This window comes from Nasonia vitripennis, assembly GCF_009193385.2.
Source record: "Nasonia vitripennis strain AsymCx chromosome 1 unlocalized genomic scaffold, Nvit_psr_1.1 chr1_random0007, whole genome shotgun sequence".
Classification (NCBI taxonomy): domain Eukaryota; kingdom Metazoa; phylum Arthropoda; class Insecta; order Hymenoptera; family Pteromalidae; genus Nasonia; species Nasonia vitripennis.
Genome location: NW_022279594.1, coordinates 764,053 through 789,241, shown reverse-complemented (window position 1 = coordinate 789,241; position 25,189 = coordinate 764,053). Strand labels below are relative to the sequence as shown.

At 37.5% G+C, this 25,189-nt stretch overlaps 2 protein-coding genes across 2 annotated transcripts in view; both read left to right on the top strand.

The window, feature by feature from the left end:
* Window positions 1-14,402, top strand: part of Snrpf (small nuclear ribonucleoprotein polypeptide F) — a 32,840-nt gene extending 18,438 nt beyond the window's left edge. The window contains exon 2 of the mRNA NM_001190929.1: window positions 13,741-14,402. Coding sequence (NP_001177858.1) covers window positions 13,749-14,015 — 267 coding nt within the window. The 5' untranslated portion in view covers window positions 13,741-13,748 and the 3' untranslated portion in view covers window positions 14,016-14,402. The remainder of the gene's footprint in view (window positions 1-13,740) is intronic.
* Icmt (isoprenylcysteine carboxyl methyltransferase) overlaps window positions 1-25,189 on the top strand; it is a 170,393-nt gene that overhangs the window by 18,407 nt on the left and 126,797 nt on the right.

Below are 25,189 nucleotides of genomic sequence, written 5' to 3'. Positions count from 1 at the left end.
TCATCTTTGTCGCCGAGTGTTTACGGAAACACGCGTGAGAAAGCCTTAGCGACGATTTTTGAAGATTTTCCTTGATCAGCTCCAGCCAACTAAATTTACTGATAACGTCGATCATCGTCAGAACGTAACTATACCCGTCGACTTCTTTGTCCGAGATATTCTGTTTTAAATGTAGCAGAAGATAACCGTAAAGTCTCGAAATGGCGTCCTAGTAGGCTTCCTGCAAGAATCGTGGATCCTCTGGACACAGTTGACGCGATGGATGTTGTATCTATGATCCGTTGCGCAAATTAAAAAAAATCACAATGTATGGAGCGTTCAAAGATACGTCGCGTTGTTCTCTATTCTGATTGAGACGTCCTGTGTGATTGATACGGGTTAGGTGACTAGTCGGAAGAGAACAACGAAATATTCCACTTTATTGACGTGAGTGGCCCTGAAAAGGGCCGATTTTTTGAAATTCGAGGGTAAATTTATCGCTCATGGGGGGACTCAGCGCTTTTTTTTTGCGGCTTCTTTGAAGTGGCCTTAAGAAGTTCGTGTGCTTGGATAATATTAAAGTTCGTGCTTGAAGAAACTACGAATACCCGCCTCTTCAGTTTAGTGATATCCACGGGTCCCTTTCAGGCGTGTTGTTTGGTCAAGGCGTTTTAACCCGGGTCATCCTTGGCGTCTCAGCTAAAGGCGAGCGAGTGGGAAGTACGATGATGAGCAGGCGAGTGCGCGTGCGCGTCACTTCTATCGATTTCGGGTTGTCGGGCTCGACTACGTTGGAGGAGACGCACAGGACTATGCAACTCGTGTCGACATCCGGAATTGTCTCTCGGACTTTCTTAGGTGTCGACAGCAGAGACTTGGGCTTGCTTACACAAAACATAGGCTGGTCAGTAATTTTGGGCAGTAGAACGGCGGAAGGTGCGGCTTTGACGAAATCCACAACCACGATCTTGCTGCGGACTTTGACCGTTGGTGTCTCCTCAGTGGCTCCGTCCGGCAGTGATTTAGCTTAAAGCGCCGGGCTTTCGACCGATGTTAGGGTTTTCGGGCTGTTGCAGACATGATTGTTTGCCAACGAAAAAATTTTATTCTCGATCGTTCCTGCAGTGAGCTCGATACGCAAACGTCGGAGAAGGGGAAGATGTTGAATCCGAACACTATTCGCAAACTGTTGCCTAACCGAATTGTGTGTCGGATGGATCGCAGAATTTTCTCGAAGACGGGAATCTTTCTTGGCCGACCTTTAAAGACTTTCCAGCTTCTGAACGGTGCGCCTCCAAGCAGTTTTTCCGTAAAGCGTATCCGCCAAAGTTTCTATGGACACGAGGCACTCCATGCTTTGGCAATTAAGTAGAAAATTTAAACGTGGGAGCCAACTTAAGGGGAAAATCAAAATAATACTCCTCTCTTTCCTTTCGGCAACGTTTCGTCTCCGGTTTAAATGTGAAACAATATACAACTAAATTTTTTCTCCGGTTCTCCGGTCCTTCAGGGTCACACTGTCTATATTTCTTAATTTTAATTTCTTTAAGAGTGACCTCTTTGTAATTCGCATCTCATTTGAACCTCTTTTACAGTGCGTTTACTTATGTAACAATATCGACTTAAGGGTAACAATGTCAGATTCGTCTCACAGATCGCCAAAGCGAACCGCGCCCCTCCACTGAAACCTATAAAGTCGACAAAGTAACAACAAGTTTGTAGCACAAAAAGTTCAAATGTGAAACAGTATACAACTAAATTTATTACTCGAATTTTTCGAATAAACTTAACCTAACAGTAAAAAGCATAAACTCCACAGCTTTTCCATTCGGTCAGTTGAGGCTATCCAAACTGTAAAATCCATTTTTTAAATAATAAACTATATTAATGTTAACTATATTAACGATCATGTAATATAGTTAACATCCTTTGAATGGAAATAGTATATTGTGCAACCAGGAGGGGAAACGGGTTATTTCTAACGAGGGTGAGATTTGAGCACGAGTTGGAGTCGAGGGTGGTCAAATCTCACCCGAGGTAGAAATTGCCCTCCCCTCTTGTTACATACTGTACTTTTTTTGACAAGTGCCTGTGGTTCTTCAAGCCGGATTTTCCGGAAGTGCAAACTAATAATAATCAAAATAATACAGTTCAATTCAGTGCAGAGAATAGTGTGACGTTCAACAATCAATCGTCACTTTGACAAACTCCATCCACGACGCAGCCGTGCAGACACAAGTCCACGGAACAGCGGAGGAGACCTACAGGCAGTTTTTTCTGTCAATTGAGTAGCATTCAAGTACACGTAGTACCGCTGAATTGTCTTATGGTTCTAAGTAGAACATCTCGAGGGATTGCTGCACAAGCTGTACGAATGCGTTCGATCATATTATCTCGGGTTGTTGGCCGTTGAGCATAAACAACATTCTTAAGATATCCCCATAAGTAAAAATCGGGAGGGGTTAAATCAGGTGAACGAGGGGGCCAGGCAACTGGGCCACCTCGCCCAATCCACCTGCCATTGTAGCGGGTGTTTAAATAATCACGAACAATGCGTGCATAATGTGGTGGTGCTCCATCTAATTGGATCCACATTCTTAGCCTTGTGGCTAGGTCTACATTTTCTAGTAATTCAGGTAAAATGTCTCGAAGTAATCTCAAAAAGTTTACCCCATTCACGTTCTCTTCAAAGAAATAAGGACCAATCAAATAGCCATTGATGATTCCACACCAGACCATAACACTCCAGCGGTGTTGATTGTCTATGGGCCTGAACCAATGAGGATTTTCATCTGACCAATAATGGCAATTATGTCTATTCAATTCTCCAGTGTTTCTGAATGTTGATTCATCTGATAAAAGAACGTGCCTGAAAAAGTCTTGATCTTGTTGAATCATTCGTATTGCTCATCGACAAAAACGTACTCGCAAAATCATATCATTTGGAGTTAACTGTTGTGTTAATGTTATGTGATAAGGATGATATCTTCTCGCTCTCAATATTCGGGATGCTGTTGATTGAGGTATACCTATTTCTCTTTCTATTTGTCGAGTACTAATTATATAAAATACTAATGTGAGGATCAAGATGAATAATCGCTAGAATGGTAATAACACGAGGATCGTTTTCGTCGTATTCATGATGACGGCGTTGAGGAACAAAAGCTCCATTTCGAGCTCTCTGAGTTAAGGTTTGAATAGTAACATTACTTGGGTGTCTCCTATTGGGATAGCGTTCAGCATAAAGTCTAGCAGCTGCTGCATAATTATTTCGACTTTCTCCCAAAATCATGATCATATCAACGATTTCGTTGGGACCATAATCAGCCATGATCAAAATCAAAATAATTTGTTACAGACCAGTAAACAGGGAAACAAATTTTTTTCAATAATAATTATCGATTTACAAGAAGTAAAAAACACGATTAAGCTTTTCTGCACTAATTTGCTATCGACATAACTGTTAAGAGTAGTTCACTCTCAAAAATTGACACTAATACAAAATAATGGAATGACTTAACTACATCAAGAATTTTGAAAATTGACACTAATACAAAATAATGGAATGATTGAAAATTTTTGAAAACTGAAAAAATTACGAAAATTTTAGAAAATATTGAAAATTTCTGGAAATATTGAAATTTTTTTTTATTTTTGAACGCATGTCACTCTCTTTTCATTTATGGGGCTAAAAGTAGGGGTTTCCATTTCAAAAAATCAACTTGACCTTGAAATGCCTTTGAAGATCCTGTTTAACGACAGGGTCAAGATGACCATTCGTCAGCCGGGGAGAAAACTGAAAACTTTTGTGGGTAACATTTTCTCCTTGAATGCATTCGAGTTCAGCTAACCAGTTGTACTATTATCGGCATGACCAATGACCTTGACCATTGAATTCAAGGTCAAGGCAAGGTCATATTCAAACGTAAAATTTCCCGCTCTTTCCATTTCTGGTGCCAAAAGTAGGGGTTTCTATTTGAAAAAATCGACTTGACCTTCAAATGACCTTGAAGGTCACGCTCAATGACATTGTCAAGGTCATCATCAGATAGCCAGGGAAAAATCCTAAAACTTTTACCCGAAACTTTTTTCGCTGGCATGCTTTGCCAACGAGATAATTGAGATTAAAGATTAAAATGACTCACCCTGTATATATATATATGTATATATATATATATATATATATATATATATATATATATATATTGTATTACTTTAGGAATGTACTTTGTTGCGTAAGTAAGCGGGGACAACTAAAGATTTCTCTCAAATATTTATTCATTATTTGTAAAAAGGCTGGAAAGGGAAGGCACCGTGGGCTCTGTGCATACTGAATGCGCGGTCGGTAACCGACAAAAATACAGAAATAATATTTTTAGCTTATTTCGGAAAAGTAATAGTTGTCCCCCCTTTATTTCTTTATTACAAGTAACGTCTTAAAGTTTCAAGTCAATCGGTATGTTTGATTTTGAGAAAACTTTGAATTACGAAAACCGGATAAAACGATGGTAAAACAGGAATCTTTTTTTGTGTACGGCGTCCTCTTAAGTGAAAATATTTAGATTAATGTATTCAAATTTAATTCTTCGTTCTAACCTTACTTATCTTGAACAATGTATAGCTTTATATGTTAAAAATGCAATGTACTCTATATAACTTCAAAACAAAATATTTATGCAAAGTAATATTAAGCCACAATCAAGTTTAGTTTGAACTAGATAATTCAAGGCGGGCGACATGTTGCGTCGCAACGCAATTTACTGTAAATCTCTACATATAATTACATACAAATAACTAGAAAACCCACACCACACAACACACATATTTCTCTATGAATCAACAGCCTACGCGTCCTACGTGACCAAAACAATGCACTCAGACGCGCACAGTTTTTATATAGTCATATTTTTCACTAATCCGACAGAATCGACAGTCCCTACGCGGCTCTCGAGCATCTACAGATTTATGACACGGGGGATTTTTTTGCATCGGTCAACGGGTCCGCGCTTGGCTCGCAGCCCTTCACACGTGTTCTCAAGATGCACACTTTTTTCTCGACAAAACGCAAACGCGATAAACTTTCTTCTACCCAATCAGTACCCTCATTTCCGAATTTTCTCAGCCAATCAGCTCCTTCAAATTTCCACTAGGCGTACCTTAAACTACCCCTGTCCGACACTTCAAAATTCAGCGATCGACGGACTACCGATCGCCAGTAGACGAGACGAGATCTGACTAGACAATCGCGGAGTACAGAGGCATTAGCTGGCTCCGTGATTGATACATCCACACAATCAATATTTATACACTTCAACACTTATTCTGTACTACATCATTAACACCAAAGTTATATTTTTCTTGTGAATAAATTTTATATCAGCCTGTAAAGACCCGTTTTCATGCATATAGAGTGAATGGTAAGTTACGCATTTTGAGTTGTAAGCCACTCTCTTTCAAAAATTGTTCAAAAATTTGTGATGTGTATTGTACATGTACATTGCACATTTTTACTTTATTTAGGCAAATACCTGTATGTATTTGTTCATTCCTAAAACCTATTTTTGTGTATGTGTGTTTGTACGTATGCGCGTCATATCGGGTATACGTATCGGTAGATATGAAATGTACTAGGTTATAAGTTTCAAATTTGCATGTAAAACCACTTATTAGCCATTATTTTATGTTTGTTTTCTACATAACTTTTAGTAGTAGGTCAGGCACATTCTGAAACTTTACAGCTACTTTTTAACTATTAAAAGGTATCTTTTTACTGTAGTGAGGTTGGCGCAGTCCGGATCGAACATTCAGATTTTCATATTTTAAGGTTTAAAATGCAAATAAGGTAGCCTTAACATGTATATATATGGCTTTAAAAGTATTTTTATTAAATAATTCAAAAAAGTTTCACAAAAAAAGTATCTGGGCAGTTTTAGTTAAAAATGCATCCCTTATGAGCTACGAATCATTGAAAATAGGCAAAAAATGTAAAAATTGCTTAAAACCTCAACTTTGGCCAGCTAGAACTCAAAGCCAAATAAAGGAATCGCGCTGAAAATTTTTTGGAAGTCAGGTACAACATATAGAATATATATATATACACACACACAGTTTGGGCAAAAATAAAAATTTTCATCTTCGATTTCACAGAGAACCACCCATATATACAAATAACTTATACAATGTATATATACAAAGTTTACGATATCTTAAATGTTTTAATTAAAAAAATTGTATAACATTCAAAAAATAGAGCATCAGCAAAACCACCGGCAATTTTTTGATACATGTAATTGTGTCTAATCAATATGCCTGGCTTTTCACACCATTAAAAATTTTCTTTCCTTGAAACATTAATTTTAAATTTATGCTACTGTTTTAATAAATTTAAAAATACAGATTAAAAAAATGTAATTAAATGGTTCATTTTACAATTGTTAAAATATATCTGTTCCCTTGCAGAATCTTATGACAAAATTTACAATATTTCAAATATGTCAACTTTTATATAATTGATATTCAAATCCTAAAGAATGCATTTTAAATCACAATGTACATGTTGTAATAAATCGCCACTGAAATGTAACCGACCGAGCGTTTGCGAGCGAGGTGATTATTGCTAGTGAACTATTATTTTAATAACAATAACTCAATAGAATCAATTTTAACTAGAAACCTTGAAAAAAAAATTATATCTCTATACATGTGAATAGTTTTTATACATTAACCGTCAAAGAAAGCAAATAGCTCAAATGGTAGAGCAATGGATTTCCATGCCAAGGTTCTAGGTTCAAATCTGGATCAGAGTAAATTTTTTCTTTTGATCCTTATTTATTGCTAATTATCCATTTTCTTAATTTATAAATATTGTTTTAACGTTTCTGATAATATTCTCAAATTTTATTATAAATCACGAGATAGTCACGCGATTATCACGTGATAAGTACATGAGAAATTGGTTGAAAATCTCACGTGATTTTCTCGTGATTTTTTTTGTAATTTTCCCGTAATTTTCACATAGTTGTCACGTGATGTTTTTCAGTAGGGCCATAATTAGCCGCCCTCTCCTCAAGTGCACTCGCTCGCTCCATCGTCGTGGCTAAAGCCAGGAAGCGCAAGCTGCATATCACCGAACTGGACGCCACTCTGCGGGAGGAAGCAAAAGCTCATAACCCTGATCATCAAGGGCTTAAAACACTAACGTGCTGCTTCCTCCAGACGTGCACAAGCTGCGCTCAAAATCTAGGATAGAGTCCAAGAAGAGGCAGGGTTGCCGAGCTGACGTGAGGGGCGAATGGCTCTATATGCGTTGTAATGATGACAGCAAGTATGCCACCGTCATCAATACGCCGAGCTAAACATTTTTTTAGCCCGGAAACTGCTAGCTGCCAACATCATCCGGCGTGAAAACTTACACATACACGCACCGTACTGCCACACCCACTATCAAGCTCATCTGCCACATCTTCATTTGTGTCTAAGGTATCTCTGTCTGAGGCTGCCTTATTTCTATGCGAACTCTCTCACGGGTCACATTGAGATGATTAGACTCGTCTTGTCTACTTGCTCTCTATTTCACGTAATAGCTGTAACTGAGACCTGGCTAAACGACAAGATAACATCCATCCTTTAACTGGATGATTATTGTTAATAAATGTGAGGTCCGGTTTGAGTGAAAAATTCACTGCCACAGCACTTTATCATATTATTCTAATCTTTGATAAGTCATTATTTATTTAATACAATCGAGGATTACATAGCTATCGACGGATACACACAACATGTGCTCTCGCACTATACGGTGCCATCTTACGCTCTCAGCGGTCGAGCTGCTTCTCTGCTAGTTGGTACTATAACGCATAGCTCGTGCTATACCTATAGCTATCGCTGTCTGTTGCGCATGCCTGTTTACATTCTCTATACAGTCTATATTTTGTACAGGCTAGTCCGATGTAGCATAGAAATTATTCATATCTCAAAAATTATATACTGTATAAGGTAAACGTACCAATGCCGGAATACGACCCTATTTTAGAACAGAGCCCTTTTTAAAGATTTTATAGAAATCTAGGATCAGAAAAGTTATTTAACAATACATAAACGTTACTTAAATAAATTTCAAGTATAATTTTTGGTTTTTCGATGTTTTGTTATCTACATATTTTAATAAAATCTTAAATTTGTATCTTTCTAGATGCGCCACTCAAAACCTAACCTTTTAAAATTATGCTATTTTACTAGCTTGATGATGTTTGTTATAAATAGTTCAGACTGCATAACGATATAGAAGTAACAAAAAACCTATTTATTATTATAAAGGCATGCAAAATTGCTTCATAATTGGGACATACAAGTCCCTATCTTTGGAACACAAGGTTTTTATGTTTCATATAATGGGTAAAATTAATAATTCGGATCCAAGAATGGAACATGTTTTTAGCATGAAAATCAATTTTTTATTTAAAATATATACGAAAAATCGAATCTGCTGTTCAAAAGCTTTTGATTAAGCTATTAATCGTATTTTAAAAATATTCTTATGTTGGAAAAACAAGTCATTGATTGTTCGATCGGGTATCTGTTCCATAATACGGACATTCAGATTAATACGCAAAACCCTAAGACCCTCGAAAAATTGTTCCGACATTGGTACTTTTACCTTAGACGAGACAGAAGTAGGAACCCGTGGCTCGCCATAGCTCTTCGTGACCTTGCATCGGAGAGATATAGGCTTTACAGGCGGCTCAGGGATTTTCGATTCTACTTGGATCTGTGTATTTATAGACTAGCTAGAGATGACGCTCACAGACGGGTCAAGTAAGCCGGCTGATGTCGCTGAGATCTAAAGAGCGCTAAAGAACCTCGGAATCACTGCCTCTAAGGCCCCTTCACCATCTCGTTTCTCCACGGATGATCTCAATAAGCCCTTTAGATTAATATCCAACGATCCGATCGCTCTTTTTGTTGAGGATTATCTGCACACCACATACCACTGCCAGACGCCGAAAGTATTTTACTGCCTGCTTCTTAAGGAAGATATTTAACTCGGCTGTATCATCCTATCTTCTGGCATTCTTTGACTTTCACGTAGCACTCCGACCTGTTAGGGGGAAGGTGACACCCCTGGACATTCCAACTTTTATGACACAGACACTGAGGAACTCGTTCCATATAAGCGCTTCATATCTTTGGAACAATCCGCCATCTAACATTCGTAATATCACGTTCATTACCAGTTTTAAAAAACACGCTAAAGAGCACTGCCTTAATCTTCAAGATCTATAAACACCTTGCTCACATACACACACTCGCATACTTCTTGAAGCATCGCGGCTGGAGCAGTCGAAATTTCTCCACCCACAATCGAACCGTGTGTTGGATCTGTACCAACTAAAAATCCTTTTGCTTTACGGCCAGATTCATGCACCCAATCGTAACGCGAATCCTCTCCGTAGTCTTACCGACCCTCAGTAAAGGCCACTTTGCTCCGTGCTATACGTCCCTTAACCTCGTGGTACGTCCGTGAATCAATGCCTTGAGGGGGCCGCTAGCTTTTTCGCCCTCTTCTTATTGATGTGATCGTCGTCTGTCATAATACATAAAGCGCTTCCAGTAGTGTCCGGGTTCGACTTCTTTTGGATTTTCCCTTGCTTTAACTTGTGTCGCTTGCAACATTTTGTAGTAATTTCTCATTCATAGCGTTAATTTTTCTTTTTCGTTTATCTCTTTTTTCGTGCTTTTCTATTAGCTCTTCTAGTAGAACTTTAAGTTGTTTGGACCTCTGAGCCAAAGTGGCTGGTTGTCACTTTGGGAAACGTTCGAAGTTATACCTTTACTGATCTATAAACAAGGATTTCCAACCTATATGAATGAAAATGAATATAATTTGTTATGTGATTGAAATGTTAAAAAAAAAGAGTAACACAACGAAACTTAGTGAAGTATGGACAAAAAAAGTAGGTTTTTCTCTTAATTATGTGGAAAATCGTACGCAGAATTTGAGCTTACCACCATGTACCACGTGATTAAGGTATAACTTAAAACTCGCGTACACGCCATTTCGCGGAGCTCGGAGGTCCGAATAAGTTTGTCTACTTTCTTTTCCAGCTTTCCTATGCACTTCTCCCCTTCGTTGCGTATTTTTATCGCTTTTTGCCAAACCTATTTGTAGTCTGCGATTTGTTTCATTGACGAGCTGTTGTCTATGCTCCTAGCAATAACAATGCTCGTTAAACTATCCGTACTGATTCTTTTTAATCCCAAAGATTCTCCTCTTAAGCGAAGTTTTAGCAGGTTTCAGAGGGACGTACTTTTTTACTATCTTCACTAACTCTTTCAAACCCTTAGCGAGATCTGATTTAATCAAGCCTTGCACGTTGTCTCTACTTTCAGCGTGTTTGATTGTTTCTTTGATTGTATCCTTTAGAACCGTAAATTTATCACGTTGCTTCACTATTTTAGTATCCCTTTTTTCTTATGTCCAAATCTTTTCCACGACCTTGTAAGTTTGCCTTCCCCCCTTCTCCTCCCGGATTATAGCCGTTATAGAAGTTTTGTTGTAACTCACTACTTCTATTAGATTTATTTTCAGGATTTCCTTTCCTATCCTGTATCCTAGAAAATAGCCGTTTGACAAGGTGTTAACATCCGGGCTAGATGCTTCATATTTAATTCATATTTTATATAGTGAAATGTCATGAATTTTGGTCAATGATTTTACAAGGTATATACATGCTTTTTTCGATAAAAATGGTGTATATTTTATATATTTTCGATAGATTTTTTTTTCAAATTACATTAAATAAAAAATTTTTTGGTAAGAAGAATATCTTTTTGTTTTTTGTAGGATTTAACCCATGCTTGACCCCTTAAGACACTGTTTGTGCTTTCACAGATTTTTCTCTTTAGTCTCCTTTAGCGTCCTTCATTTCTTGTTCGCGGGCATCTACTATTTCCTGGACTTTTGCAGTTTTATAGTATTTGTTCCTCGCCCGTTGTTCTCGTCTTCTGGTCTGTTGTCACTCGCTACGTGAACTCTTAACCTTCTTGTCCCACCAGTACACTGGTGGTCATCTTAAGTTGGGGACTCTTCTTAGCATGGCCGCGTCACAGACTGGGGTGATATTATCTATCACCTTTTCAGACTTGCTGTTTGTCAATCCTAGCAGTTTTTCTGATGCCAGCAAAAACTTTTCCTTATTGTGCTCCTTCGTTTGCGAACCGACTCTGTTGGTCCTTGTACTAGCGCTGATTTTCTGCTCTGATTTTCTTACCTCCATTATTATGGCCCTGTGATCGCTATTTGTGCAGTGTTTGCTCACGGTCCACGTGTCAATTAAGGCAATTAGACCGCTACTAACAAACTTCAGGTCTACAATAGATCCTATGTCTCCTCTTCTACAGGTGTAAGTGCTACCCTTGTTAACTAACACCAGATCTAGAAAAGCAAATGCTTGTAAGATTATTCGTCATCGTTGGTTATTACTTCGACTGCTCCATTCTACGGCCCATGCGTTAAAATCGCCTGCCATAATTACTAACTTTCTTTCCGCAACATCCTGCACGAGTCGATCTAGCTGTCGCTCAAACTGTTCGATCGGTGCATTAGTTGAGGCATTGCAGTTGTATATGTGTATACCTGCCTCCTTTGCTAGAGTTTGGTTGGTTGTTACAGTCTTTTACCTCGTGTTCTATGCTCCTACATTTATACGGTTACTTCGGTCCTGTGTTCCTGTTCTCTTTTTGGCGATATGCCCAAAACCTAGACGTTTATAACATCTAAGTGGCCGTGTCCCTCGTTGTACCCATCGTATTCTGCAGACTACTCATCCTACCTTGATTTTCTGCTTTGCCATCACCTGTTAAGCCATTGCCGCTAGCATTTGTATGACCACGATCTGTGTATCACCGTATGTCTGTTGCACCGATTTTACTACCGTTTTCTGCAAACGTTTCACTACCTTGAAATTCCCTTTGTAATGTTTTCACAATATCGACCTTGGTTGTTTGTATATCGAGGTCCTTACTTCGGTACCTGCTTGTAGGTTTGCTGCCACCGCTTGTTGGAGTTCCACTGCCTTCAGATCCGCGATGCGATGGAGTTGTAAGAGGAGGTCTTTAGTCGCTGTCCTGCGTGACTTGTTGACACTTTTGCTCAGTTTCTCCAGTTTGCGTTCTGTCTTTATCTCTCTCAGGATGTCAGCGTAGGACTTGCTTACAGAAGCTTTTACGATGAGGGAGTCTGATCGACAAGGTCTTGGCCTTCGTGGTCTCTGGACACCAGTGCCTTTTTGGTTTCTGACCCCAGTTGTCTTTTTACTGTTCTCTTTATTCTTTTCTTCTTTCTTTCTTTCTTCTTTGTTGTTTCTACTTCCTCCCAAGGTGGTTGCGTGTCTTAGGTGGCAAATGGGCTCTTAGGACTTTTTGGAATCACCATGCTTGGTTTCTGGCCTTGCTGAGGTGTCCCTTTGTTTTTTCTTCTAAGTAATCTCGTTTTATGGAGGTGACCGCACTTTCCTCTTCCTCAGCGTTTCTTCCACTTGATTCCCTTCTGTTCTCGTTAGCTGTTTCCGCTCCATTTCTATTTGCGTGTTCTGCAGCATCAGCCTAAAGCTCGGTATTATTATTATTTTTTTTTGTCTCTTTCTTTGCACTGCTAAGGAGTTTCATACAGTGCTCTACTTACTTCGAGTCAGTTATCTCTTTTATTCCTTCTATGCGATTTGTCATTACAACTACTGCTATGTTGTCAGCGTATCCGACAACGGTTGCCCCTTCTGATAATTGTAATCTTAGCACCGTCGTACATGATGTTCCAAGTTGGTGGGCCAAGTACTGACCCTCAAGGAACCCCCTCTGTAATTTTATAGTTCTCGATACTGTTATCCGTGTCATATAAGATTCTTTCTTTCAAATACATCATCCTTCTTATTTATAATGCAGCTCTTTCTTCCAAAGTGCCTCATATATTTTACTCCATTAAGCCAAGTTGAATGCATTTTTTATATCCAATGTAACTATAGCGTAACACTTCTTCGTTCCGCGTTTCTATCTTTTTCCCTCTATCACTGTAAGCCAACGGCATTCAGGGTTGAACGCTTCTACCTGAAGCCGTATTGGTGTTCCGCAAGTCCTCCTAATCCTTCTATAGCCTGTTCCATTCTAACGCAGATTATAAGGCCTTCTCTAGAATCTTGTCAGAGGCGTCAAAGCGATTTTCTCGTCATCATGACAGCTATCGGGTAAATATTCCAAGAACTTGATACCTCCATGTGCATTTTATGTAGGGCCAACATAAAAACTGAATTTTTTAATTTTTTGTATATCTTTAAACACGTGCCATTTTTTGATTTAGCAGTCGATTTAAGCCTACGAACTTTTATAACGTTGATCTGGAGAAATCTTCGATTCCTTTTTTTTAGAGCCCAAATGTATAATTCTAATAGAGTTAAAGACTTTAGAAGACAGCCTAGTCGTCCAAAATGTCTTTTCAAAATTTCTAAATTAAAGTAATATTTTTGTTACAAGTGCGTAAATTTCAATGCCCATGTGTGATCGGTGAGCATAGGGTCGATGAAGCATTGTGATTGTATATAAGTGCATCACAAGTATATATTTACTTATAATTTATTTGTGTTTGTAGTCATCAAACGCATTAATAGGAATCGCTAATAAAGTATAATTTGATAATTACAAAATATCATATCGTATTTTGCATAATTAATATCGTAAAACTCTTTACAACTAATAATGTTTTGGTTTCAGCTATAAAAATGGCAGCAACCATGCCTATAAACCCTAAGCCCTTCTTGAATGGTTTAACAGGAAAACCAGTAATGGTAAAATTAAAATGGGGCCATGAATATAAAGGTTATCTTGTATCAGTTGATGGATATATGAATGTACAATTAGCTAATGCCGAAGAACATATAGATGGTAATTTAACAGGTAGTTTAGGAGAAGTTTTAATAAGATGTAATAATGTAATGTATATACGTGGAGTTGAGGAAGAAGATGAAGAAGGAGAAATGAAGGATTAATAAGTAAATGTTGATTACCGATTTAATTTTGACATTTTTATTTTGTAATGGAATATCCTTCATAAAAATTACATCTTATAATGCGTTTTAATTGATTCAATTACCCAATAAAATAAATAATTACATACATTGCAATTAGATTTAATACATAAATAAAGTATAAGATTAATTCAAACGAGTAAATTATTTTAAGTCTTTCATATTTGTTCTAAAAATAAAATATAAGCATCCTTAGCACCATTCGGCCATGACTTTTTTGTAACATTTTTATCACTCACACGATTGTTATGTTGCAAGATATTAGTATGGTACCTATAATTGATAATGTATATCAGAAAAATATAGATGAGTGTTAATTTTTAATAAATATATGATAAAAAAAAGAAATAACATTTATTTTTTCTTCATTTAATGTTATTAATATAAATAAATAAACAATAAATTACCGGACCCGTTGGTATAGTTTTACGCTTAAAACAAAAGGGTTCACGTAACTTAAAAATATTTTGACTATTTCATTACATTTTTTCTAATCACATATCGAAAACATACACCAGCTATTGTTAACTGAGAAGTCTGTTAAGTATGTTCATAGTAGTTGAGAATATGACCAGTAAATCAGCAATGGAGAAAAATTCAAAAAATCACTGATTGTACAACGATTTAATTATAATATTTGACATGAATAATGGACGCTGTACTATTTGTTGATTTTACTAGTTTTTTGAACGAGCGCTTAACGCTAATGAAGATAATTACTTCTTCATTATAAATAATATAAAATAAATAAAACAAATTTTTACTTTGCAAGGCATCACGGCCTTGCGTGAGTTCTGCGAATCTCGTGTTAGTAAGGTAGCCAGGGAAAATTAATTTACTCAATTTGTGTAACTGTTAACTGCATTTATTTGTATACTGGACTCTTCTGTGGCTCGATATCTTCTGCCGGCCTCTCGCTCCTTAGAGAGCTCGCTCACCTCAAATTCATATCACGTGTCGCATTGTCGCTCATACATCACATACTTAATGACGTTTCATATTTTAAGAAAGGTTTAATTTAACTATCCTAACACTTTTTGATGGAAGTATAAAAATCTGATTTGAGCATTTATGAATGACACACTCGTATATTATATAATAGGTAGCTTTTTTTATTAATATTTTTGTTAAAAAGTATAGTTAAACCTGGTGAAAATATTGAGGTGATTTTGTGATGTATCTAAATTATGTATTTCTGCATGTTATTTTGATATGTGATTTGTGACGTCAGTTTGTTATGTATGGCTTTCGAACGTTTTATCATATTATTTTATGACTTTTAAGAAAAATTGAAAGTTTTCAATTTCATGAACCTTTTTGAGTTATTTAATTATATAAATATTTAGTTCTAAATATTTAATACTACATACTCTTAAATCCTTAAAATTTGTTAAAATGAGTTGCCATAAATCACTTCAATATTCTCATCAGAGAAGCATAATAAAACATGATATAAGTCAAAATATCTTAAAGATAACAAAGAAAAGCATGTATTTCTTTACAATGAAAAATACGAACATCAACATAGAAGTAAATAGAAGCGCCGGCACCGCGGCTTCATCTGCTTTTGAAACTTGCCTTCGTGGCGCTACCCACTTGATATAGTTTTTAACTTATCCAAAATGCGTTCCTGAGATCTTTTCTTAGATGGTTTTTGTTTATGAAACATTATAGAAGTTGTGAATCATGTCTTCAAGCTACAGCTGCAATCGTTGCGGTGAGACATCTTTCTTGATAACCATTGATTTCCTTTTGTGTCAGAAATTCTGAAAATCGATGTGTGTGTATATATATATATATATATATATATATATATATATATATATATTAATTGCCCCGATAACATGATGTCGGCCGAATGACGGCACTGAGACTGCACGGAATGGGCCACGCGTGACGTCCAGGTACCCCTGCTCCGGGACACGAAAATGACGGCATTGTGCTGAGCACAATGACAGCACGCGGTGCAAGCATCGTGCCGGCACTTAAATTAAGCGAAAAAACAAAAAAATTAAAACCCTAATGAGGATCGAATCCTGAACCTTTCAGTTAGCAGGCTGGCACTTTACCACTCCACCACGAACACTTGTTACAAGTCATAGCTAATTGTGTCCTTATGTATAGCGAGCAGCTGTTGATGTTAATAAAGTTACAAGTTATATTAATAAACAATCACCAAAATTATTATTAACGCATTTAACAACATTGATATTCGCCGCTTATTTCTTGTAAGGCGCGAAACTGGCAGGCTGCTATAAATTCGGTAGTCATGAAAGAGTAGTCATAATAATATAATTAATAAAAATTGGCAGGAAAAAATTTTTTTTGAAAATTCCAACGAAAGATGTTTTGGGGACGTCACAATGACAGCACGAGCGGCCAGCATGCGTGACCCCAAAATGCCCGGCACGTGATGTTATCGGGGTGCATGAATGGCCTCTGTCATCTACCTAGCCCGATGAACTGCACCCGGAGACCAAAAAGTTGCTTCACATAAGAGTGTCTCTCCAAGAAATAATGAAACGATTTGCAACAACTCTTTTCAATCTTCTCTTGACTTGCGTATTTGATTTTGTAAAAAACATTAGTTAAAATCTTGTATGATATTTGTACAAGTTTCTTTAGATTGCGTAGTGTTGGAACTTGTCGATATATTAGGATTATCTAGACGCGAGCGGGAAAAAGGTGATACGCAAAATAAGAACACTTCACAAGAGGAGTAGGATTACTAAACGTTGCTTTATTGAAACTTGAAAAAGAGTATCGGGGCTTAAACGCGTAACGTGGTCGTGAAGCGTGTTGCTGTCTCGTGGAGCTGGCGAGCTCAGCGGCGGGTCACGTGATTGAGACGGCTCAAAATCTTGGGCTCTGTGGTGCCATCGGACAGGGCTCGATATCGCGTGGGATCGCCAATATCCCAACATTCCTTCCCGATTTCACTCGACATCGTCAAGTCTTCCTTTGGACCTGTTAATTCGCCGTCTTTCATTGCGCCTTTGCTCACGGTCGTTACTGTTAAGTTATTCTGTAACATGAAAACGATGTTAATTTTCTAGCAACGATTTAGTAAGTCTATTATGACTATCAGAGGGCAAAGGCTTAGTAAAAATATCTGCTCTTTGCTCCTTTGATTCTATCTATTCTCTCTTTACATAGCCGTTTTGAGCGCACTGCTTAACGTAGTCCTCATGTACCTCCGTCATATGCTTGAGTTTATTACTTCCATTCATCTTTGTGCAAGCTACTGCTGCTTTGTTATTGCACCATAAGATGATTGGAAAGTACATCATATCTGAAATTACTTTCAATGACAGATACATTGTAAGGAATAAGCTAAGCTTTCTCAATTAGATCTAGATATTTAGGTACAAGAGTCGCCATCTGTGTCAAAGGGATCGAACGACCTGCGTGCTTTCGAATGCTTTGACACGCAGGTCAATGAGTCAGTTGATTGCCGTACTTTGACCGGTCGACAGCATTCATATTCAGAGCCTTGCGTTTTCTTAGAGATTTAGAGACAATAAACTTATTCAGTGTTTTACAATATAAAGTGTTATTATTTGTCATCCTTGTGTCCAAGAATTCCAATACACATGCTGATTGCTTCTCTACAAGCATCACACATAGCTACATATTCGGCTTGGCATGTTGACAGAGCCACATAGGCCTGTTTGTGCGTTCTCCACGCTATCGTATCTCCGCACAACGTAACTACATAACCGCTAGTAAGTTCCTGCAATCTGCAAAACTCGCGTTTGAGAATGACTCCATTCCTTCACTTAATCCTCTGTACGTTAATTGCTAACTTGCAGAGTAAGCAATGTACTTAAATAACCTGGTGACCATTTTCCATTCGTTTTCGGTCGGATTTTGCTGATGTCTACTTAGCACGTTGACTGTGTTACCATAGGGGTTGATTGACCTTTGGCTTGCGCGTATCCAAATTTTGTTTGCATCTTGGTTATAAACTTAATTTGGTCCAATCTTATGATCCTTTCTTCTCTATTTCTTGATATTGTAATTCCTAGGAATTCTTTAGGCTAACCTAGGAATTTCATGCCGAACTTCTTACTCAATTCTCTCTGTACCTCTCTCATTTTGGGCTCGTTATTGCCTGTTAGCAGTATGTCGTCTACGTACAACAGCATTATTATACGACTGTTGTTTTCAGTGCACACAAACAAGCATGGGTCTCTATTGTTTGCTAGGAAGCCTTAGCTTAACAAACTCCGAGAAATGCGTATTTCAATTCTTTGGACTTGTTTTCAACCCATACAAGGATTTGTGTAGCTTCCAAACTTTTGTTTATTTTTGATTTTCATATTCCTCGAAACCATCTGGTATTTCCACAAATATTTCTTTCTTTATTGGGCTGTGAAGAAACGCTCCTTTAACGTGTTTGTTTGCTATGGCTAGGACTGCTCTTACAAGTGCAAGTCGTGATACTGGAGCATATGTTTTCCGTTATCTTTACTATCAGTTCCGTTATCTTTACGTTTGAAGACCCACCTCGAGTCCAAATTGTTTAACTTCTTGCCATCCTTGCACGTTCTACGAACTACTTCGTATACTCGATTCTTCTGAAGAGCTTCTCTTTCTTTGCTTATGGCTTCTTACCATCTGTCTGCATCTGACGACAGCTTCTTGATAAGATTTTGAATCCCCGTTGATAGATGTCAGCAATGCATAGAGACCATATGCGCTCAGGCTTTCGATTTTATCCTGAATATCTTCTGAACTTGCAACTTCTTTACTTTGAGTTTGTCTTTGTGTAACGGGTCTGTGTATTATATACCTTTAGGGCTGGCTTCGCTGTTGATTTTTGATTTTCTTTACATGACCTTCCTCTTTTCTTTAAAGTTATCACGATTTCTTTGGATTGAACCGAGTTTTCCTCCTCGGATTTGAATAACCAAGTCTCCTTGTTCAAGGTGTCATTCGTTATTGTCCAATTCTTTATATCTCTGGATTTGTACATATCTCTGAAGACCTTGCTTTGGATAAATTGTACATTTCGGCTTCCGTACACTTTACCGTCTTCTGGGTTCAACAGCAGGTAGCTCGTGTCAGTATATCCTACTAACACTATTTCGTTTGATAGTTTATCAAACTTGGTTTCTTGTTGTCTTTGGACCGTGATAAATGCCACGCATCCAAATCTTCTGATCTGATTTATGTATATTTTTGACTCTGGGTTGATCATTAATAGCGGTGAAATACAGTTGATTGACTTGTGGGGTGTCAGGTTGTACAGATACACTGCAGCTTTCAATGCTAGATCCCAGGCATTTGCTGGCAGTCTTGAGTCATACGTCAGTGCTCTCGTGATCTTCTGGATTGTTTGATTGAAGCGTTCTGCGATGTCGTTCAGCTGTGGTGTATATGGGCAAACTGTCCTTAGTTCAGCACCGTATTTATCCAACACCTTCTTGGTCTTTCCACTAGTAGTAAATTCAGTATTTTGATCGCTATCTAAGTAACAGAATTTTTCATCTTTTCAGCAATACATTCAGCATCTGATTTCTGCTTAACTGGATAAACCATCTCAAACCGTGAATAGTTATCCACTATTACAACAATAAACCTGCAGCTTTTCGGATAGGTAGCTGGCCTTATAGGTCCCATTGTGTCGGCACTGACTCTTTGCAGTGGTATCTTTGCCATTTCCTTGTTATTTTTGAATTTCGGCCTATTCATTTTTGCTACTATACATATTTCGCAGTCTCTCAACCACACACCGTGATCATTCTCCCTAAATTCCTTAATATCCCGGTACAGTTTTTTCTAGGTCTTTACTTTATTCAGAGACGTGTGTCCTAGCCCAATGTGCCATAAATTCATAGTATTTATTACGCTTATCGACTTATCTGTGTTACTGTCATCATTTTGACTTGTCGGATCTGTAACTACTTTTCCATCGCTAAACGTTACCCTTTTCTTAACCGTCTTTATATTGCCTTTATGGGAGACCAGAGCATTTGTGTATCGCTTGGCTCTTATATGTTTTCAACTTCAAGTCAATTGCCCAAAACGGTTTTTCGAACTTTCTTTTTAAGATCTTTTCTTTCGTATTTGGTTTATAAATAATTATTGTTTAATTGTCCAGATACACATATAGGTCCTGATCTGTGAAGCGCTTAAGTGACAGAAGATTCTTGCTTAAATTCTTCGCGTATATTACTTTATCTAATTTTATTACTTTGCCATTCGATAATTCGAACTTGACTCGACCTTGATTAGTTGATTTTATGTTTGACTTTTTGTCTCTGTTAGCACAACCTATTACACACTCGGCTTTTTCATGAAGCTGTGTCAAAATGAGTTTAGAATTTGTCATATCATACGCGCTCAAATCTGCAATAAACTTTTGGGTCGTAGTATCATACTCATTCAGATTCACATACATGCTTACTGAATCGGTGATTGTATTACCTTTCGCTGGCGTTGGTGACCGAAAGACAGATCGTCTGAATGACGATCTTGGACGTTGACCTGCTGAGTCGATCTCGGTTGTGTTCAGGCGACTTGCTTTCCTGCCTCCTTTGCTTTCTTTTTGGTGACATGCTCATTTTCCTCTCTGACGCTCGTTTCCATAAAAGTCCCATGTTGGGTTCTTTGCAGTCTTTTGCGATGTGGCCAAACCTATTGCAGTAAAGCACTTTGGCTCGTTGTGTGAGTAGTCTGCAATCACGTGACTCTGGCTGCCACATCTTTCACACCTTTTGCTTGGTCTTTCACGGCTTTTCGATCGTCCCTCTGACGAACGGCTCCTTCTGTCCTCTTTGACATTTCCAAACAGTGCTGACTTCTCGGTGCTCTTCTGATGTGAGTTATCGATCTGGAAAATTAAATCTTTTAATTCATTGTATGTGTATTAGCTAGTGTATGTCCTAGCTATGTTTTCTGCCTTGATAATCTCTGGGAAGCTTGCTTTACTGCGTTGTAGAATAGGCTTTTTCTTTTCTTTGCGATTTCTGTCATTTTGTCTATTCCCTCATTGCTCTCATATTTTCTGACGAGATCTTCAAACTTTAAGCAGAAGTTAAACGCTGATTCTTTGTCTTTATTGAACTTAAAATTGAACAGTCGTTTCTGGGCTGTGCGGGCGTTGTTTCTAAACTCGTTTCTTTTCATTTCTTTAATCTTTTTAGCAGCTCTACTGGGTCTTTTATATTCATCGTGTAAAGATGATATTTGTCATTTATCTTATTCAAGATGATTTACCGTACAATGTTCTTATCGTGGTCGAGTTCTTCTTAATTCAGTAAGCAGTGAGCGTGATTTGCGAAAACAAAAAATAATTTCCGCGATTTTAACTCCTAGAACAGGAAGTCCTCGAAGGGGGTGTATTCTGAGTCCAGCTTTAACTTGTATGTTCGCGTGATGTTAGTTTGTTTTAGTTTTGTGTCGTTCATATTTTTGTTAGACAAGTTTTCTGACCTGTACTGATTCAATTTACTTAGTCGTATTAGATCATATTCAGAAAATCGTTTACTTACATCCATATCTTTAGGAAGTTTTAAATCATCAAACTTAGTTGCGAGTCGTTCGTGAGACCTATGTTGTTAATAACTTTTGACTTGCTGACTGTGGTCGGATCCTTGATTTTCAGACTGTCCACAGACTTTGTCAAGTTGCTCATATCCGTTCTAATGATCTCAGTCAGATTTTTCAGGTTTGTACTCATCCTGGCGTTCTCTTTCGCGATCGACGACATTTCCAGGACCAGTTTGTCACTGAGGTTGACCTGAGCTTTATTGCTTTCTTGCAGCATACGGATGAGTTCATCCATGTTGGTCTTCGTTGCGTTTTGAGACGCGTGCGTGGACGTTGACATAATGGCTGCTGTTCCCTCTACGTCGCTGCAGTGGTTTACGGGTCCTCTCAACCTTACCATTTGGTCCTTTGCTGCACTCAAAACCTCCAGCATTCTGGCTGATTCTTCCAGTATGAGGATGTTCTTATCTGTAAAATATGTATAGTCATTAGTCTGCTGTTGAGAGAATACCCTTGTAAGGCTCCTGCTACTTTGTGCACAAGCAGCAGGCTACCTTGTAATAAGTTGAGGTACTTTTCTAAAAGGTAGGCTCCCCACCCAACCTAGTCTCTTCTTGCAGAATGTGTCCGAAGCACGGCTCCTGCCTTCCGAGACTCACTGAGCACGAGAACAGGTTTGGCATATCTGTGTGAGGGTCTAGTTTTTATTGACCGTGGAACACTGACTAAGTGTCTGTACTTGCGCACGTACCTAGTCAAATTCATGGGTTCATGTTGAACTTCTTACAGATCCGCGCAGACTTTTACATTTATTCATATAAACATTATACATTATTCATGAACAGATTTCATTACCCAGTAGGAATCTCCTGTCCTTGTTTGTGATGATCCATATGTTTCCGCTGAAAAGTGCCAGCCAGAGTTCATCGTTGGGTTGGTCGTAGTGCAATTCACACTGGTCCATGATCTTTTCTCGTAGGTCTTCCCAGTCTGCGCTTGAGCTGGAATCTGTTGGAACATATCATGATTATTATTCACTCTTTAAATTGTCTTTTCTTTATCCTGCATACAAGTTTTCAACTGAAAGTCTTTTTGTTGAATTAATTACTTAATTCATTTATTGCAGAGTTCACTCACTCACCAGCAACCCCACCTATGCGGTGTCTGCAAGCAGCACAGTACGCAGGCAGACTTATACTAGATGTGTAAGCGTTCGTTCCTATATTGTCGCGTTGTTTTCCTTATATGTATGAATCTTTTTGTTTGATTAATTTAATAAATAAATTAATTACTGAGTGCACCTATACGTCAGCAGTCCCACCTACGCGGTGTCTGTAGGCAGCGCAGCACGCAAGCAGACTAACACTAGACATATAAGAGAGTGATCACGTGACCTGCTCGTCTGCGCGCAGCCCGCTTTACAACTATCGCCTTGTTGTACGTACCGACGTTGCTTGTCTAGATTGTAGATACTTTAACGGCCTTCAGTGTATATATATAAATATGCCGTTAAAGTATCTACAATCTAGACAAGCAACGTCGGTACGTACGACAAGGCGATAGTTATATATATATATATATATATATATATATATATATATATATATATATATATAAAAACATAGGCGTCTTCTAGACTGAGTCGTGTTCGTTGCATTTTTATTTTGATCAATCTTGTTTACATTTTCTCGAGCTTTTATTAGGTTAGCTGCACTCGTAGCACTTTTACGATTTTTTTTTGGCTTCGGTTTACGCCACTTTGAATGTATAGCATCCATTGTTGTAATTTATAAATTAATAAATTATAAATTATGCAACTACATCTTTAGCATATACATATATTTTGTTTACATGTATGGTATATAAGTATGTAACAAACATAGACTCGCACAGCAGAAAAATTTGTACCGTATAAACGTTTGGGCCGACATCTATCGCAGGGTTCACAGACTGGGCCGATTGGATAAAATGATACTTACGTTTTCGTTTTGCATTCAAACTACCTATTCGTCGTTTAAAAATCAATATTAAAATTAAATGTGTAGCAATTTATGCACTAGAATGCACACATTTAGAATTTTATTAAAAAATCGAAAAACGTATTTTTTTTTTAAATTCTATAGCTTGCTTTTCATGTATATAAAATTTATCCCCATAAAAGAAACTTGATACTAGATTCTACGCATTCTTTAGAACACTTTAAAGAAATCAAAATTTTTTCGATTTTTTGGTCGAAAAACACCAGAATCCCACCTTAATACTTTTATGGCCTTGAGTCTCGCTGTACCTTTATACGTGTAGAATTTTCTCGAAGCCACACTTAAATTAATATTTCAAATGTGGATCGAGAAAGTTGTCACGTAACAGTGTCAGACAACTATAGTGGTATGCACCTTTGCATATGATGCAAATCGCTGTCGTTGATGTTTTGCGTTTACAACACGTAAAATTATTATCACTCTGTCGGGAGGATCTTGTCCTTCCGCCATGTTGGAACTGTATGTTTTTGAGATGATGTGCATGTGTCTTTATTGATTCCAAAGGGTGAGTTTTGAAAAAAATTTTAAATTGAAATATTGCGAAAAATGATATTTGTAGTTAAAATATTGCAAAAGCGATAGTTTTAGGAATTTCCAAATTTAGGTTTTCAAAATTATACCTTTCCAATATTCTAGGATTAAAAATTTTACCTTTCATTATAATTCAATTCGTAATTTTTGAATTAATTAAGAACTTTTTAATTTAATTCGAGCATATATAAATTGGCTGACTGATTACTTCTTCTTAGCTTCTACATATTATTAATTTGCTTGAATTTCTGTCCAAAACGTCATTTCCATTTCAATTTATTCAAATTCCTTCAATTCTAATAGAAATTTTTTTAACTGTCACATGAGTCCTATCATCTAAGAATATTCCAAGCAATTCATAAGCTTTGTCACAGGCTTTAAATATGAATTTTAATCATTTTAGCACAAATTTATGGATATCTTCATTTTTAGCCAAAGATACAGGGTCTCTGCCATTCTAGGACCCATACAGGAACTTTTGCACTATAAAAAGGTATTTCCATGAATTTTTTGGTATATATACAGGGTGTTTCATTTTAATCCAACCACGACAAAAAACCATGGAAAAACTAATTTTAACGAAAAATGACCTTAACAAAAGTTGAAGGGGGTAAAGGGGGCCATCGAATGACACAAACACCTATGACCTTGGACTCGATTTTCAAGGTCATTTGAGGGTAATTGTGATTTTTTAAATAGGAACCTCTATTTTAGACCTTGGAATCGGATAGAGCGGAAAAAATTACGTCGCAAAACATATTTTAAGTTTGCTTTGGTGACCTTGAGAAGGTCAATTCAAGGTCAAATAACAAAAAATCTGCTAAACAGCTGTTTGTCTGGTTTTATTTTACTGATGTCGAAAGATGACCTTGACAAAAGTTGAAGGGAGCAAAAGGGGCCATCTAATGACACCAACACCTTTGACCTTGAACTCAATTTTCAAGGTCATTTGAAGGTCATTGTATTTTTTTAACGGGAACCCCTATTTTTGACCTCGGAATACGGAGCAGCGGAAAAAATTACGCGGAAATGACATTATAAGTTTGCCTTAGTGACCTTGAGAAGGGC